This window comes from Vulpes vulpes, chromosome 1 (assembly GCF_048418805.1).
Source record: "Vulpes vulpes isolate BD-2025 chromosome 1, VulVul3, whole genome shotgun sequence".
Classification (NCBI taxonomy): Eukaryota; Metazoa; Chordata; class Mammalia; order Carnivora; family Canidae; genus Vulpes; species Vulpes vulpes.
Genome location: NC_132780.1, coordinates 141,562,391 through 141,579,039, shown reverse-complemented (window position 1 = coordinate 141,579,039; position 16,649 = coordinate 141,562,391). Strand labels below are relative to the sequence as shown.

Sequence of the window (16,649 nt, the reverse complement as noted above, 5' to 3'; positions counted from 1 at the left end):
GGACAGAATGCATCACTGACCTCAGGTTCCTGCTCTCAAAGCCAATGGGGAAATCAGGAAGGACAATTTCCATTCCCAGAATAAGGGCGTTGCTTCTCACAAATGAGGCAAACAGAGAAGGCGCAAAGAATGGGCGTCTTGGACCTGCCAAGATAAGTAAGCCAAACAACAAGACAAAGGCAATCCCAGACCCAGGGAAAGCAGCACCCAAACCCAGCTGAACAGCTCCCAGGAAACCAACCAAATTTTGCCTTTTACACCCCAAAATGCAGTAACTTCCCAGTCGGGTGAGTTCTCTCCATATGTATGTATCTTGAGAAACTGCAGACCTTAAGCTTCACTTCCTCATCAGAGGACAGTGGCAAATCAGAACATCACAATTCTAAAAGACTTACTTGACTTCACCGGAGTAAAAAAAGAGACTGACTACCAGAGAGTATCACATTTTTTTAAAAAGATTTTATTTATTTATTCATGAGAGACACAGAGAGGCAGAATCACAGGCAGGAGAAGCAGGCTCCCCGTGAGGAGCCCAATGCAGGACTGGATCCAGGACCCCAGGATCATGACCTGTGCTGAAGGCAGACGCTCAATCACTGAGCCACCTAGGTTCCCCAAGAATACCACATTTAAAGAAAAGAGAACGATCATTTTTTAGTGGCAGGGACAAAATAGTAAGATGGAGAAAAAACCCTTCTTCAAACAGAACTCAAGAAATACATTTCCAAAAATCCACAATACATGCTATAACATGGGATAAATCTTGAAGATATGCTAAGTGAAAGAAACCAGTTACATGGGATGCCTGTGTGGCTCAGTGATTGAGCATCCGCCTTTGGCTCAGGTCATGATCTGGGGATCCTGGGATCACTTCCCACATCAGGCTGCTTCTCCCTCTGCCTATGTCTCTGCCTCTCTCTGTGTCTCTCATGAATAAATAAATAAAATCTTAAAAAAAAAAAAAAAGAAGCTAGTTACAAAAGACCATATATTGTAATTCTATTTATATGAAATGTTCAGAATAGGGAAATCTACAGAGACAAAGTAGATTAATAGATGCCTAGGCCTGAGAGGGCTGGGGGCTGCTTAACAGGTAAAGGTTGTAAGGTTTCTTTTGGTGGTGATGAAAGTGTGCTGAGAATGATTATGGTAACAGATGATGAATGTACTGAAAGCCACTGAATTGGTGCACTTTAAATGGGTGAATTGTAAGGTATGTGAATTATATTTCAATAAAGCTGTTTGGAAAAATAATCCACGGCTCCACACCGGATTCACGTTTGTCCAAACACAGAGTCCCTGTGGCACCTGGGTGGCTGTTGGTAAAGTATCTGACTCTTGTTTTCACCTCAGCTCATGATTCAGGATCGTGAGATAGCCTCGAGTCAGACTCCACACTCAACAGAGTCAGCTTGACATGCTTTCCCCTCTCTCTCCCTCCCCTCTGCTCTTCCTCCTGCTCTCTAAAATTAATAAACAAAATCTAAAAACCCTTTGGAAAAAATCTGAGAAAGAAAGGTAACATCAGTACTGGTTGGAGGCCCCAGCTAGATTTTCTCTAGCAAAACACTCCCATCTCAGTTTGGGGAAGAATTTCACAGTCTTGTCTCAAGATCATCAATCTCATAGAAATCCCCATCTGGCTTTGGGTTCCTGTTCCAAAAACATTGGAAAAACCAAAACAGGCAAAACACACTTTCAAAACAACTCGTTTAATTTACATGGGCAAGGGAAGAAACAGAGGATCTTGGGATGGATGCTACGCGCTCTGTCAGAATACAATGTTGATAATTCACTATTGCTATAGAAACTCAAGTCCAAAAAAAGACTACACATTTCCCAAGGAAACCATGTTTCCAAAGTCCCTAAAGAACATAACTCATAAAGAAGGATCAAAAGACCACCACGGTGGTTAGCTAAGGCCTTGTAGGTGACCACCCTGATTTCAGCTCTGCAGCCCCCGTTGGGCTTTTTTTCTCTTCTTAACCTGTTTAATTTCCCAAACCAAGAGCAGAGGTTATCATGAGAAGCCCCATGAGGACCCTGGCTGTACCCTCAAGGGCCTGTGCCGGATTTGCGGTCACAGCTGTTACCATGGAGAAAAAGACAGAAGCAGGAGGTGGAACAGGTATCTCTCTTGCCCTAATGCAAAACACACAAAACCCTAGGGCACTGGGAAGCCAAGAGAGAAATCTCTGCCGCTGTTGGTCAACAGCTTCTTCTTGCACTGACAACCTGGATTCTCTCTAATCCCCAGGCAAATCAAAAGACCAAATGTTGGGACACCTGGGTGGCTCAGCGGTTGAGCGTCTGTCTTCGGCTCAGGGCCTGGTCCCGGCTCAGGGCCTGGTCCCGGTTCAGGGATCGAGTCCGTCCCATATCTGGCTCCCCACAGGGAGCCTGCTTCTCCCCCTCTACCTGTGTCTCTGCCTCTCTGTGTCTCTCACGAATAAATAAATAAAATCTTTTAAAACAAGTAAAAGATCAAATGTTATTAAGCAATTAATAACGGAGCAGATGCTGTTTGTTGTGTCTCCACTAGACTCCTGTCCCAGAGGGCTTGCTTTGGTCCCTAAGAACAAAAGGGCAAAGGGCTTTGGCAAGTCTCTGGAAGGGTGCCTGGCACATAGCTGATACTCAATATGTATTTACTGAATGCTTCTTGAATGAATGCTGGTATTACCTCTCTTGGTACTTCAGCCTTCCTCCCTCAGCCTGGAAACACAAACACACACACGCAGTTGAATCCCGGCCTGTTCACTGCAATTCCAGCTGCAACCTTGCAAAATTAATAAACCTAACGATTACTACTACAATACAGATCTCTGGAGAGCAAGGGATTTTGGTTAATGTTGTGACTAATATACCTTAAGGGCCTAAAACAATGCCTGGCACTAGGCTCTAAATCAGTATTTGTTTGGGACGCCTGGATGGCTCAGCGGCTGAGCGTCTGCCTTCGGCTCAGGGCGGGATCCTGGGGTCCCAGGATCGAGTCCTGCATCCGGCTCCCTGCGAGGAGCCTACTACTCCCTCTGCCCACGTCTCTACCTCTCTCTCTTCTCTCTATCATGAATATATAAGTAAATCTTAATAAATATGACAAATTAATTAAGGGCCTACTACATGCCGGGCAGCTGTGCTAGCTAGGCCTACTCCTGCTGAAGTCCCCTTCCCAGTCACTTCCACCCAGGAGGCAGGGGTTGCCTTGAGTCCTCCTACCGCCAGGGGCCGCTGTAAAAAGCGCGCGGCTTCCTTCCCCCGTCACCGTCCATCCCCGCGGTGTCCTTTGACCCCGTGAAGTCACTGCCCCGAGTTAAGATGGCGGCGTCGATGGCATCGGCCGCCGGGGGACTGCGGCGGGCCATTCGAAGGTCGCCCCTGTGGGGGGGCCCCAGCCGCCGGCCGCTCTCATCCCAGCCCCCTCCGGCCCAGGCCACCGCCGTGCGAGACGCCTTCCTAAGCTTCTTTCGGGACCGCCATGGCCACCGGCTGGTGCCGTCCGCTTCCGTGCGGCCCCGCGGCGACCCCAGCTTGCTCTTCGTCAACGCCGGCATGAACCAGGTAGGGGCGGGGCTACCCTGCGCGGGGGCGGAGTTTGTGAGCTATCGTGGGAGAAAGGCGGCGCGGGATTGGGCGAAAGAGGCGAGGGGCGGAGCTCGTGGCTTGTGGGGGAAGGGCCGCGCGTGGTTGGGCTGTGATGCCCGGGCGCGGGTGTGGGCTTGGGCAGGGCCAGCCTGGGGAACGCCAGGGTTTGGATGGAGTTTTAGGTCCAAGAATGGAGGGTGTGGTGTGTGGCGTTCTGCGGAGGCAGACTGGTGGGGGAAGTCTGGCTTCATCTATTCATGCTTTAAATAAAGAGAACTGATTCATTAAATAAATGTTTATCGAGCACTTAATATGTGCTAGGCTGCGTTCTCTAAGCATTTGACTTTGAGCACCACTTACTGTCCTGATTTCTTTGTCTTCCTCTGTAAAATGGGCGAGCAGGGTGAGGGGAATAGCTTAACCTTCAAGGCTGTTAAACGCTGACTTTGTGAAGTGTGCCCTGTGGTCTGGGTTTTATACCATTTATTGGGTGTGGTTTGAAGAAGCTGAAATGGGGGATGGAGCCATTCAGTGTTCTGTTTCCAGCCAACACACACCTCCTTCTTCTACCTTGCCTGATTTACTAGCAGGAGGTCTCTGTTTCGTGATTTATTTACCCCTGGTCTGCTCTACACACACCAGAGATGGGTGCCGTCATGCTCCCAGATTGCCCCCTGGTCCAAGACCCCACTGCACTCTCAGGGGCACAGCCAGCCTTCAGTCTGAACACCCCACTCCCCACCTTTCCCTTCTCCTGAGGGAGTGAGCACTGGGACCTTCATGTGTTTCCAGTTCAAGCCGATCTTCCTGGGCACTGTGAATCCACGAAGCGAGATGGCAGGCTTCCGACGAGTGGCCAACAGCCAGAAATGTGTGAGGGCTGGAGGACGCCACAACGACCTGGAAGACGTGGGCCGGGACCTCTCCCATCATACCTTCTTCGAGATGCTCGGCAATTGGGCTTTTGGGGGTGAATATTTTAAGGTGAGTCTCCAGGAAGCCCTGAAGTTAGGAAAGGGTCAGTTGTCAGCCAAGCAGGGCCTCAGGATTAGTCCTGTCTCCATTCCTAGTGTCTCCTTAGACAGGACTCCTACTAGACACAGAGGTGAAGTGACACAAGTGAACATGTGTGGTAGGAATGTGTTTCACTTCCCTAATTGGATTGTAAGCTCCTTGAGGACCAGGATTGTGCTCCTTGCCTAATGGCTAATCAGTAATTGAATGAATAAATGGTCAGACAGAAATACTAAAATGCAGGAGTTAGGAATCATCCCAGGGTTAGGGTGGAAAGACAATTTCATGAAGAGGGTGGGACTTGAAAGAAAGGATTTAGAAGAGGGGAAGCTTTCTAGGCAGGACAAAAAAAAAAAAAACTCAAGCAGAAATGGTCATGGTTTGTTCTGGAAACAAGGTGGGCAGTGCAATTTTGTCTAAAGCTGAGGGCTAAAGTCTTGTGGCTTGATTGACACTTCAGTGGAGCCAACTTCTTACCCATTTTCCTCCTCCCAACCCATGTGGGTTTCCCCTGCAGGAAGAGGCTTGCAGCATGGCCTGGGAACTGCTGACTCAAGTCTATGGGATCCCTAAGGACAGGCTCTGGGTCTCCTACTTTGGTGGTGACCCCAAGGCAGGGCTGGACCCAGACCTAGAGAGCAGGGACATCTGGCTCAACTTAGGGTAAGTCTGCCTCTGCCCCTTCTGTCCATCTCTGGAGGGCACAAGGACTGGCAAATAGAGAGTACCAGCATCAGTCATCAGAGTTTCAACATATCCTAGCAGACTGGGGTCAGCCTTGTCTCTCCTCTTGATGAGCTTGATGGAGAGGCTCTCATGGCAAAGAGGGTTCTGGCTTCCAGGTTTGTCTGTCTTCCTACTACTCATCCGGCTTTCTTCTCAGGGTGCATGCCAGCCATGTGCTTTCCTTTGGACCACAAGAGAACTTCTGGGAGATGGGGGACACTGGCCCATGTGGGCCCTGTACCGAGATCCACTATGACCTGGCTGGTAGAGTGGGAGCCCCCCAGCTGGTGGAGCTTTGGAATCTGGTCTTCATTCAACACAACAGGTAATGGAATGCTGAAGCAGGAGGAAAATCCCTGGCCAGAAATGGAAAAGGCAGTAGCCAAGAGGCTTTGATCTGCTTCTTATTAAAGAAAAACAAACACTTAAATGGTGCTAATTGTGTGCCAGGCACATTGCTAAATACTTTTCAGATAATAATTGATTTAACTCTAGTCTGTGCACTTAACAGTGTTTGTTTGTTTGTTTGTTTGTTTGAGAGAGCACACAGGAACTGAGGAGGGGTGCAGAGGGAGAAGGAGAAAGAGAGAATCTCAGGAGAATCCCGGGCAGGCTCCATGCTCAGCATGGATCCCAATGCAGGGGCCTGATCCCATGACCTGAGCCAAAACCAAGAGTCAGATGCCCAACTGACTATGCTCATAACAGTTTAAACTAGTCATTGCTCCTCTCAGGCCTCTGCTGTTGTATCACAGGATGAAGCTGAGCTTCATGATCTCTAAGATTTTCCTCCAGCTGTAACGTGTCTCTTTCTCAGGACAAAGAATTCTATCCCAGAAAGGGGACGTGTGGGTCCCATTGAGGGGCGGAGGGGTGAGGGTGGAGATCACCCTTTATGAGAAAGTACACACAGGAACAAAGGCCATCGCTGTCTGTCTTCAGTGGGAGGGGTGGATACTGCCTTCTGGTTCCTCCCACTCTCAGCCCCCTCCTCATTCCTCCACTGCATTTGGGCATCTGCCTCACCCCTGAAATCCTATGTGGGGCCTCACCTTGCACACCTTCCCTGGCCAGAGAGACAGATGGAAGCCTGCAGCCCCTGCCCCAGCGGCACGTGGACACGGGAATGGGCCTGGAAAGACTGGTAGCTGTGCTGCAAGGCACACCCTCCACCTATGACACTGACCTCTTTTCCCCGCTGCTCAAAGCCATACACCAGGTGAGCCTGCCTCTTCCCTTCCAGAAGCTATTGCTTTCCGTCTTTGTTGAGTACTTCACGTATTCCCTCATGTGGAAACAGAGACCAGCCAAGGATACCAGGGTCAAACATGAGGCTGAGATTCATGTTTGTTATCTGATACTGCCCCTAACTCCTTCCTTCCTTCCTTGCTTCATTCATTCAAAAAGTATGTGTTGAGTGCCTATTTTGGGTGAAGTCCTTTGTACTTGGTATGGGAAAATAATAGTAAACAGAAAAGAGATCACAGAGATTATGTTGTAGCCTAGGAGATAAATAATAAATGTGTGAAAGAACAAATGGCAGATTTAAACAGGATTGCAGGTTGTGACCAGGCAGTACAGGTGGGTGATAATAACAAGAGGGGGATGGGTACAGAGGAATCTTAGACCCGGTGTGTGGGGAAGGCTCATCAAAGAGATGATCTTTGAGCTGAAACCTGAAAGAGGAGGAGCCAGCCACAGGAAGCTCATTCCAGGTAGAGGGGACAGCAGGTACCAAGGCTGTGAGGCAGGAAAGGAACACAAGGGTGGCCAGCTAGCTAAAGTAGAGTCACGTGGGATGTAGCTGGAGAATGTGTCACTGAGATTTTGCTGTGTAACAACCCACCTAACACTTTGTATTTTAAAATAATAAGTTATGTAGCATGAGTCTGTGGGCTAGCAATGCTAGCTGGGTTTTGTTGGGTCATTCTTTTGGTCTTCTGTGAGTTCATTCATAGACCTGTAGTCAGCTATGAGGAAGTTCTACTTCCAAGGATCAGCTGGCTGGCTGGCAGTTCAGGGCATCGTGGGTGACCAGGCTACATGTCGGTCAAGCACCAGACTAGCTGGGGCTTGTTCACGTCATAGCTCAGCAAGGTTCTAAGAAGAAAAATAGAAGGACACAGAGGCCTTTTGAGGCCTGGGCTCAGAACAGTGTCGTGTCCACCTCATTCTGTTGGCCAAAGGGAGTCACAAGGTTAGTTAGCCCAGATTCAAGGGGTGGAGAAACAATTCCATCCCTGGATGGGAAGCAGCTTTGGTCACATTGTAAAGTGGCAAGCACACAGGAAAGGGAAGGATTGTGGACATTTTTGAAACAGTCTCCCATAGAAAGGAAGGCAGAAGTCAAACCTCCTGGGGCCTTGAAGTGCACAGTGGGATTTTTATTCTAAGTGCAATGAGAAGTGCTCTAAGGTGGGAGGCAGGCATGCCACTCTCGCTGTGTGGAGGATGGGCTGGAGGGAGACCTGAGAAGAAGAGTAACTGGGAGGCTTTTGCAGAGTCCAGGAAAGAAACAGTAGGGCATGGTGTAGGTGGAAGTGGAGAAGAGTAACTGATTTGAAAGATCTCACAGAGATGGGAGCAGAAGGCCCCAGTGATGGATTGGATGAGGAGGGGAAATAAAAGTCAAGGCCTGCTCCCTAGTTTTTGACTCTGAGCAGTGTGGTGGATGGCAGGACTGTGCAGGGAAAGGGGGAAGCTCAGAAAAGAGACAGGTTTGGGGCTCCAGGTATGGAGCTTGATGAATTAGGCATCTGCTTCAGTGCACTTACACGTAGGCACAGCTGACACCCACCCCCAACCCCATAAAGGCTGGAGGAGTGGGTATGGGCAGCCGAGAGCGCCTGGAGTCAGACAGACCAGCTTTAAATCTCAAATCTGCTCGTATGGATTGAGTGGCCTGTGGCACTCAGCTCCTCTGAGCCTCAGTTTCCTCTTTAAAGCGAGGCTAGTAATACCTCCCAGAGCAGGATGTTTCGGATATTAGACAACGCATCATTCAAGTACCCACACTGTTCTGATAGTGGGAATTCATTACGTGATCACAGCTGTGATCACTGTTAGTGCTGAATGTGGCCCTGGGAGGACATGGACTGGCTCCCATTCATGTTTGAAGCCCCTCCAGCCAGGATGTTCCATATAAGTGGCCGGCTTTAGGCGTAAAGGTAAATGCTCTAGGAATGACGAAGAGCACTCCACCTGAGCCACGTCAGCTGGGCCAGCATCCATGTCTCCTTGTCTCCCACTTGCCAGGGTTGTGGGGCACCCCCTTACTTGGGCCAGGTCGGAGCAGCAGACGAGGGTCGCACAGACATGGCATATCGCGTGGTGGCCGATCACATCCGCACACTCAGTGTCTGCATCGCTGACGGTGTCTACCCTGGAATGTCGGGTGCCCCGTGAGTCTGGAAGGGCTACAGAGAGAGGCAGGGGCTGGTGGTGGTTGTAGGGGAGAGGAAGGAAGGGGATGGAGAGGTGGGTTGGGTAGAGATGGCAGGAGGAGTGGGGAAAGGCAGGGAGCTCTGAGATGAGAGCACATACTCTGGACTTTGTCCTCCCCACTCTCCATACTGCTGACCAAGGGTTGCTGGGCGTTCATATCTGGCCTCTGAACCCCTCCAGGCTGGTTCTTCGTCGGATCCTCCGTCGAGCTGTGCGGTTCTCTACAGAGGTGTTGCGGGCACCACCAGGGTTCCTAGGCAGCCTGGTGCCTGTAGTGGTGGAGATACTGGTGAGGGCAGAGCCTACTCTTCTGGGTCTCCCTAGGTACTCAGGAAGCTTACAGCTGAGTCCAGACAGTGCCCCCAGCCTAGACTCCCCACCCAAAGTGTCCAGCGCAGGTCCTGTGGGGCTCAGAAAGCTGGGATTGCATACAAAAAGTGGAGAGCCCTCAGGAGGCCTCCTTGCCCAGGCTGCTGAGCCTCTGAGTTTGGGACCCCTTTCTGCCTACATTCCCTAATCATCGGCCTGAGCTGAGCTCCCAAGGCTGGTGTCGTCAGAGAGGCCCAGGGAAGGGAGGTACCAGCAGGCCGATTGCCTTTCACATCTCCTCCGCCTTCTACCTCCCTCAGGGGGATGCTTATCCAGAACTACAGAAGCACTCAGCCCAGGTACTGGCTCTGGATGGGGAGGGGGAGGGGGGGGCAACAAGATCCTGGGTGGAAAGCGGCTCTCCTGAGGAGGCCTAGATCCAGCGCTGCCCTGCCCCTCCCCTTTCAGATAGTCAGCCTGGTATCAGAGGAGGAGGCAGCCTTCCTGGCCTCCCTGCAGCGGGGTCGGCGGATCATCGATCAGACCCTGAGGTGCCTGGGGCCTTCTGAATTGTTCCCTGGTGAGTGAAGTGCCTAGCCACGGGCGGTGTGAGGGCCTCACTTAAGCAAGCCAAGACAGGTGGAGGGAGCTCTGGGGCAGGCCTGTGCCTAGCGTCCACACCCTCCCCCCTCATGTCCCTCTCCCTGCACCATCTCCAACACCCAGACCTCTCTGTGGCCGGACACCACCCTGTTTCTCCCCACTTCCTCACTGCCCAGCTGGCCCGGCCTCCAGTCTGCTTTCCAAGGCTGGCGTCATGCCGAGATCGAGCTTCCCTTCTCCTCTGAAATGACAGATGACGAAGTGCCCTGGGCTACCCCCAGCTCTGGCCTTAGAGCCTGAAGGCTAACCCCTCCTGAACCTACCCAGTGTAGGAAGGGGACACTTGTTCTTGGCACCTGGGGACTTCTGTGTGCTTAGAAGAACCCCAGCTCTTCCTCGTCCTCCTTCATTCCTTCCCCTTCTATCCTGCCCCTTCACCCTGAACACCCTTTGTCTTTCTTCCTCAAAGCTGAAGTGGCCTGGTCCTTATCACTGTCTGGGAACCTGGGGCTCCCCCTGGACCTGGTAGAGCTAATGCTGGAGGAGAAAGGGGTGCAGCTGGACTCTGCTGGGCTGGCACAGTTGGCCCAGGAGGAGGCCAAGGTACAGGACAACCCCTTCCCCAGCCCTGAGTTCTTGGGGGAGGAATGCAGCTATTAAGGGAAACGAGGTTGAGGTAGGGTCTGTCCTTTACCCTGTATGCACAGCCTGTAGAGGACACTAGTGCAGTGGGCTAAACAGGAGCAGAAGGGGAGAGGGCAGCACAGCGTCCCAGAGAGGGGACCCCCAAGGGCAGCAGTGAGGGAGGGAGGACTGATCCTGGGACCCTGCATGATGGGAGGGTCACTGGCCAGCCCACGGTCTCTAGTGGCCAGCCAAGTCCTGTGGGCTTATTCCAGAGGGGGCTGCACGGTCCACACAGCTGTGTGGCAGGGACAGGGCTCCATGAGGCTCAGATCCCGTTGCATCGTCCACTTGCCCCTTCCATACGCATACGCCTGTCCCACAGCTCCGGTCACGGCAGGCCGAGCCAGTTCAGAAGCAGGGACTGCAGCTGAATGTCCACGCACTGGGGGAGTTGCAGCGCCGAGGCGTGCCCCCAACTGACGACAGTCCCAAGTACAACTACTCTCTGCGGCCCAGCGGAGGCTATGGTGAGAGCCTGGACTGAGGCTGGTGGCCACAGGTGTGCCTGGCAGTGACCGAAAGGGATGTCTATGACGGTTGCTCCCAGCACTGTGCATCCCCTGCGATAGCCCCCAGGAGTCGCTGTGACACCTGAAAGTGTGCCCCTCCCCCGCCCCACCCCCCAGCCACGTGCCTGTTGGCTTCAAGTAAGGCACAGACAGACCCACATCCCACCTTGCACACCCCTGCCTAGCCCTGATCACTATTCTTCTCCCTGACAGAGTTCAACCCCTGTGAGGCCCAGGTACTCCAGCTATATTTGGAGGATGGGACAGCTGTGGCCTCTGTGGGGAAAGGCCAGCACTGTGGCCTCCTCTTGGACAAAACCAACTTCTACGCTGAACAGGGGGGTCAGGCTTCAGACCGAGGCTACCTGGTGCGGGTGGGCCAGGAGGTGAGCCCTCATACACACACACGTTAATTTCTGCAAACGGCAGAGCTGAGCTGGGAAGGGAGCCAAGGGGAGGGAAGAGCTACAAGCTGTCACTCTAATGCCTAAGCCCCTGCCCTTCCCCAGGATGTGCTGTTCCCAGTGGCCCGGGCCCAGATCTGTGGAGGCTTCATCCTACACGAGGCTGTGGCCCCTGAGGGCCTGAAGGTGGGGGACCAGGTGCAGCTACATGTGGATGAGGTAAGGATGCCACCCAGACACTCAGAATATCCTGCAGCGTCTCGACTCTCCCTGCCCCCCAGGATCCTGGGTGACAAAAGTGTTTCAGGCCTGGCGTCTAGGCTGCATGGAGAAGCACACGGCCACGCACCTGCTAAACTGGGCCCTGCTGCAGGCCCTGGGCCCAGGCACGGAGCAGCGAGGTTCCCATCTCAATCCCGAGCGGCTGCGCTTTGACGTGGCCACGCAGGTGAGCAGGGCACAGAAAGACAAGCTTTGAGTGAAGCAGCAGGCTTACAGAGAGATGGTCTGATGAAGGCCGGCGGGGGTGGGGGGGGAGGGTTAGCCAGTCCGAGGACCTGTTGAGCCCAAGGAGGGGTATCTTGCCCTCAGGCTCCCCCCGTACCAGGGAGGGGGCAGGCCACATGGTGTCCAGAGCCCTCCTTTCACCTCCAGCCACCCAGCTTCCTTCTTCCTGCTGTCACCCATGACCTTGCTCAAACTTGAGCTGTCCTCCCTTCCTTGCCACTTGTCTCCCTTCCTTCCTCGCACATCTGGCTCCTGCATCCCCCTCATCCCCTGTTTCCCCTGTAGGGCTGCCCCTTGTGGCGAGCTCCCTGGGTATAGAAGAGCGTTTTCCTTTCTTCACCAGCTTCTAGTGCCTAATGAAAGGGCTGAAGTTTCCAGCAGGCCCAGCTTCTAGGTAGCTTTATAAGGAGAAGAATTGTCTCCTCCACAAAGGTTAACTGATTAGAACCTGAGGATAGTCGGTGAACATTGACTGCCACTTACTGCATTCGTTATAGGCACGGAGATGACTTCCGGTCAATCTGTTTCCCCTCCCCCATCCCACCAGGCTCCACTGACCCCAGAGCAGCTCCAGGCAGTGGAGGGCATTGTACAAGAGGCCGTGGGGCAGGATGAGGCCGTTTACATGGAGGAGGTGGCCCTGGCACACACTGCTCATGTCCCTGGCCTGCGCTCTCTGGATGAGGTGAGTTGGGGAGCCCCCGTCGGTGGAGATCAACTGCCCCACATACACAGGCTAGTTGACAGACTTGTCCCCTTACCCTCTCTTGCAGGTATACCCAGACCCTGTACGGGTGGTATCAGTGGGGGTGCCTGTGGCCCGTGCACTGGACCCAGCCTCCCAAGCTGCACTGCAGACCTCTGTGGAGCTGTGCTGCGGGACGTGAGTCACTCCTGCCTGCCTGCCCGCCCTGACCTGGGGCCCTGGATCCTCATCCTTCTTTGGTCTTTGGAGCCTCCAGCCCCCAGTTTGGAGCTTAGGCAGCTCTTTTCAATCCCACCATCCCCACTGACTTCCTTCTCCCTCCCTCTTCCCACAGGCACCTGCTGCGTACAGGGGCTGTAGGGGACCTCGTCATCATTGGGGAGCGCCAGCTCACCAAGGGCACTGTCCGCCTACTTGCTGTCACTGGGGAGCAGGCCCAGCAGGTCAGCATGCCAGCGGGGTTCAGGAGACTGCTGGATGTGGATAGGGGGGCGGCAGGGGCACACATGGCTGACGCTGTCAGGCTGGGGGATGCCCAGCAGCAGAACCAGGGTTCATACCTGTGTGCTAATTGTGCCATCACAGCTGTTGGCAGCTCTTGTGATTATTTGGTGCCTTGATTGGTCCTGATTGTTAAATATTTCTGATTTGGCCCTGGCTGACAATGGGTTGAGAGCCCCTGTCCTGGAGGAGTGAAAGTAAGCCAGTAGCCCCAAGCATCGTGTTCTATCCTTGCAGGCCCGAGAGGTGGGCCAGAGCCTGGCCCAGGAAGTAGAAGCTGCCACAGAGCGGCTTAGTCAGGGCAGCCAGGATGTAGTGGAGGCTCACCGACTATCCAAGGACATGGGACGACTCACTGATGTGAGGGTCACCCCTGCTGTGCAGCTGCTCCCCACCCTCTCCTGGCCCTCTTCCTTTCCCCTGCCTCCCCAGACCCTTCCAGTCCTTCCCCAGCATTCCTGTTGGACTCCAGCTGGCCTAGATGTTTGTTGCTTGTCTGCAGGGTGGGGCGTGGTGGATGTGATATCTTCCCTCTCCATGCTGGCCCCCACCTCAGAGTCTGGGCTCAGGGAAGGGCATGGCTGATGGGCTTCTGGCCATAGGCTGTGGACACGGCTGTGATGCCTCAGTGGCAGCGGCGGGAACTGCAGGCTGCCCTAAAGGTGCTACAACGGCGTGCCAACACGGCTGTCCGAAAGCTGGAGCTGGGGCAGGTAGGAGGAAGTTCGGTTGATACCCACAGCTCAGCAAGGGTCAGAGACACTCTAGCATGCACACTGAGAAGCCTCCAGGTCTGACATGGGGCAGTTGCGGGGGGCGGGGGGGGCGGGGAGCATAGGTCCTGTCTCTCTTGTTAGCTAGGCACCAGCACCAGGCCATTCCCCTACTTCCCTCCCTGCCAAACTGTGCTTCTTCTTCAACTCCCAAGTCAGCCTCAGACTCTGCCTCCAGGAAGCCAACTGACTCAGGCCATTCAACCCTCATTGCTCCTTGACTGCAGATCCACCTTCCTCCCGCCCCCTTTTCGTCCATATGTGCTCCAGCCATAGGCCTTCACCTTCAGTGTCCTATTTGTGGGGGCCTGGAGCAGTGGCGAGAGGGAAGAGGTAAAGGGGATGGGAAGAACATAAGCCATTCGAGGCAGAGCACCCCGGCACCTCCACTTAAAGCCAAAGACCTTTGCTGGGGGCGGGGATTTCTGGACTGGGGCTCACTTTAGAAGTGAGGGCTGGTTCCCTTCCCGCCCCCCAGGCTGCACAGAAAACCCAGGAGCTGCTGCAGCGGCACTCGGAGGGGCCCCTGATCGTGGACACAGTTGCCGCCGAGTCCCTCTCAGTGAGCATTGGGGCTGGGTTCAAGGGGGTGGAACATCCTGAGTGGGAGGTCGCCGGGAATCCAGAGAGTGGTGGGGTCACCATCGGCCCTCCCTTTCCCAGGTGCTGGTGAAGGTGGTGCGGCAGCTGTGTGAGCGGGCACCCGGCACATCTGTGCTCCTCCTCAGCCCCCAGCCACGGGGGCACGTGCTGTGTGCCTGTCAGGTGGCTCAGGTAAGGGATGGAAGAGGGCAGACTCACCAGCCCATCCTGGTCCAGCTCTCAGGTTCCACACCTTTGATTCCTCCAAGGAGGAAGAATAGAAGGGTAGAGGGGATCTATGAGGACACCCCAGGACAGGGATAGGGCCATCTCTTCTCCTTAACCATAGCCCTCCAACCAGAGAAGGCACTGTGAGCCTCCCTAATTACCACCACCCCCTCCAGGCCACACACCCTTGCAAACAAGGAGCAGACATTCGTTAACCCCACACACACAAGTTCCCAGCCCAGTGCTCTCCCGCCTCCTTATCTGATTCCCTTCTCATGTGCCCAGCTGGGGAAGGGCTGCTCTGCCTCACTGCCACTTCTGTTTCCGTCCCCAGAGTGCCATGCCAGCCTTCACAGCAGAGGCCTGGGCACTGGCGGTATGCAGCCACATGGGGGGCAAGGCCTGGGGCTCTCAAGTGGTGGCCCAGGGCACCGGAACCACTGCTGACCTAGAAGCTGCCCTCAGTACAGCACGAACCTATGCCCTCGACCAACTCTGACCAGCTCACCCAGGGACTCACATAGACTAAACAGCAGACAGGCCAGTGCCAGGAGCCCTGCAGGAGCCAGCAGAACCTCCCTGGAGGCTGGAGCAAAGGACTGGAGCCTGGAGGCCAAGCAGCTAAGCCCAGGAGGGCCGGCCATCCTGGGCCATCCCCCGTGTAGACACAAGGAGATGGAGCTGTAGAGAAGTGGACCCAGAGATACACCCTCCCACAGGGTGAATGTCGAGCCAGGGACTGTCTTGGCTGTGATTGCATATTACAAAGTATTTCTCCAAGGGGCACCTGAGTGGCTGCTCAGTCGGTTGAGCATCTGCCTTCGGCCTAGGTCATGATCCCGCGGTCCTGGGATGGAGCCTGGCATTGGACTCCCTGCTCAGTGGGGAGCCTGCTTCTCCCTCCCCCTCTGCCCCTCCTTTCTTTTGTTTACACCCTCACCCCCCACCCCTGTTAAATAAATAAAATCTTTAATATATATATATATATATATATATATATAATTTCACCAAGGCTAGGAAGTTCCAGAAGGTCTTTTATTTAAACAAGAGTCACTTTCCCCTCCAAGCATCCTGATATAGGTGTCCTGTCACCTGTCTGATCCCTCACATAGGATTGAAAAGTCACCCAGCATCCAAATGAGAACCATTCTCATTGCCCCAAGTGCTTAACGAATGGGCTTTCCACACCAGGGGGTTCTGGGCACTCACAAAGGTGTCCCTAGCTGCTGAGACCCAGACCTGCCCTGTGAAAGTCATTACAGCAGTGCAGATCCTCGCTGGTGCCACTTGTTTCATTAACAGTAACTTCCCATTTTCAGGAAGGCAGGCCCTGGTGATTTGTCAATGAAATGAGCAGCAGGTACTGGTCAGCTGCTGACAATGTGGTGAGAACCAAAGGCATAAAACTTCCTGCACTTGTGGAGCTTTCTGCTAGCAGGGAAATACGCAGTAAAGAGAAGGCAGCAGATGGAAGGCAGCAATGAGGTCTGCAGAGAAGGCAGGACAAGGATTGGGAGGGGTGACTTCGTTGTTTCACTGGGAGGTGGCACTGAGTGGAGGGTATCTGAGGGAGCAGTGCCCCAGACTGAGGGCACAGCCAGTGCAGGGGCCCTCTGGGGGAGGTGAGCTGGTGCGGTGAGCCGTGAGTGGCAGGTGATGGGGTCTGGAGAGCACAGGGGCCAGAACCACCCAACTCTTTAAGACAAAGTGCAGGGCACGGGCCCCAAGCCTGAGCTGAAGCTGAGAAGTGGCAGCTCAGAGTGGGAGGAAGCTGAGAGCCAAAGGGCAACCCTCCTTCCCTAACAGGATGAATGCACTCAGGACCAAGCCAGACTCGGGAGCTCCACCTCTGTTCCCAGCTCTCTGTTGCTAGAGGAGGGAAAGGATCTCAGGAGATCCAAGTTAAAGGCTCCCTGGTGACCAAGTTCCGGGGCCGTTTAGTTAAAATTATAAGCGCAGAGCACGGCTTCCCACATGATTTCTCATTCTAATTGCACCAGTTAAAGGGTTTGCAAGGGACCAGTCCCCACCGGGATGGGATGCCGGAGATTCCTTCTCGCTCAGCCCTGTG

The 16,649-nt window shown here is 53.9% G+C and overlaps 1 protein-coding gene across 2 annotated transcripts; it reads left to right on the top strand.

Annotated features, from left to right (window-relative positions):
* Positions 1-3,284: 3,284 nt before the first annotated feature.
* Positions 3,285-15,555, top strand: AARS2 (alanyl-tRNA synthetase 2, mitochondrial). Of its 2 annotated transcripts, XM_025991002.2 has the most exons (22): positions 3,285-3,561; positions 4,378-4,569; positions 5,117-5,262; positions 5,483-5,650; positions 6,400-6,544; positions 8,581-8,726; positions 8,950-9,058; positions 9,399-9,437; positions 9,547-9,658; positions 10,151-10,284; positions 10,691-10,835; positions 11,091-11,263; positions 11,387-11,500; positions 11,589-11,729; positions 12,336-12,473; positions 12,562-12,671; positions 12,829-12,937; positions 13,233-13,355; positions 13,598-13,708; positions 14,247-14,330; positions 14,432-14,542; positions 14,913-15,555. In XM_025991002.2, the coding sequence occupies exons 1-22, from the start codon at positions 3,319-3,321 to the stop codon at positions 15,075-15,077; spliced, it is 2,958 nt and encodes a 985-aa protein (XP_025846787.2). In that variant the 5' UTR covers positions 3,285-3,318; the 3' UTR covers positions 15,078-15,555. The 2 variants fall into 2 exon arrangements, with proteins under 2 accessions (XP_025846787.2, XP_025846788.2); XM_025991003.2 differs by lacking the exon at positions 14,247-14,330.
* The last annotated feature ends 1,094 nt before the right edge of the window (positions 15,556-16,649 follow it).

Excerpts from the sequence above, each read along its gene's own strand:
- AARS2 (XM_025991002.2), top strand. The coding sequence starts at position 3,319 with ATGGCGGCGTCGATGGCATCGGCCGCCGGGGGACTGCGGCGGGCCATT. Across the intron at positions 11,264-11,386 it reads TGGTGCGGGTGGGCCAGGAG|GATGTGCTGTTCCCAGTGGC; the intron begins GTGAGCCCTCAT and ends GCCCTTCCCCAG. Across the intron at positions 11,501-11,588 it reads TGCAGCTACATGTGGATGAG|GCCTGGCGTCTAGGCTGCAT; the intron begins GTAAGGATGCCA and ends AAAGTGTTTCAG.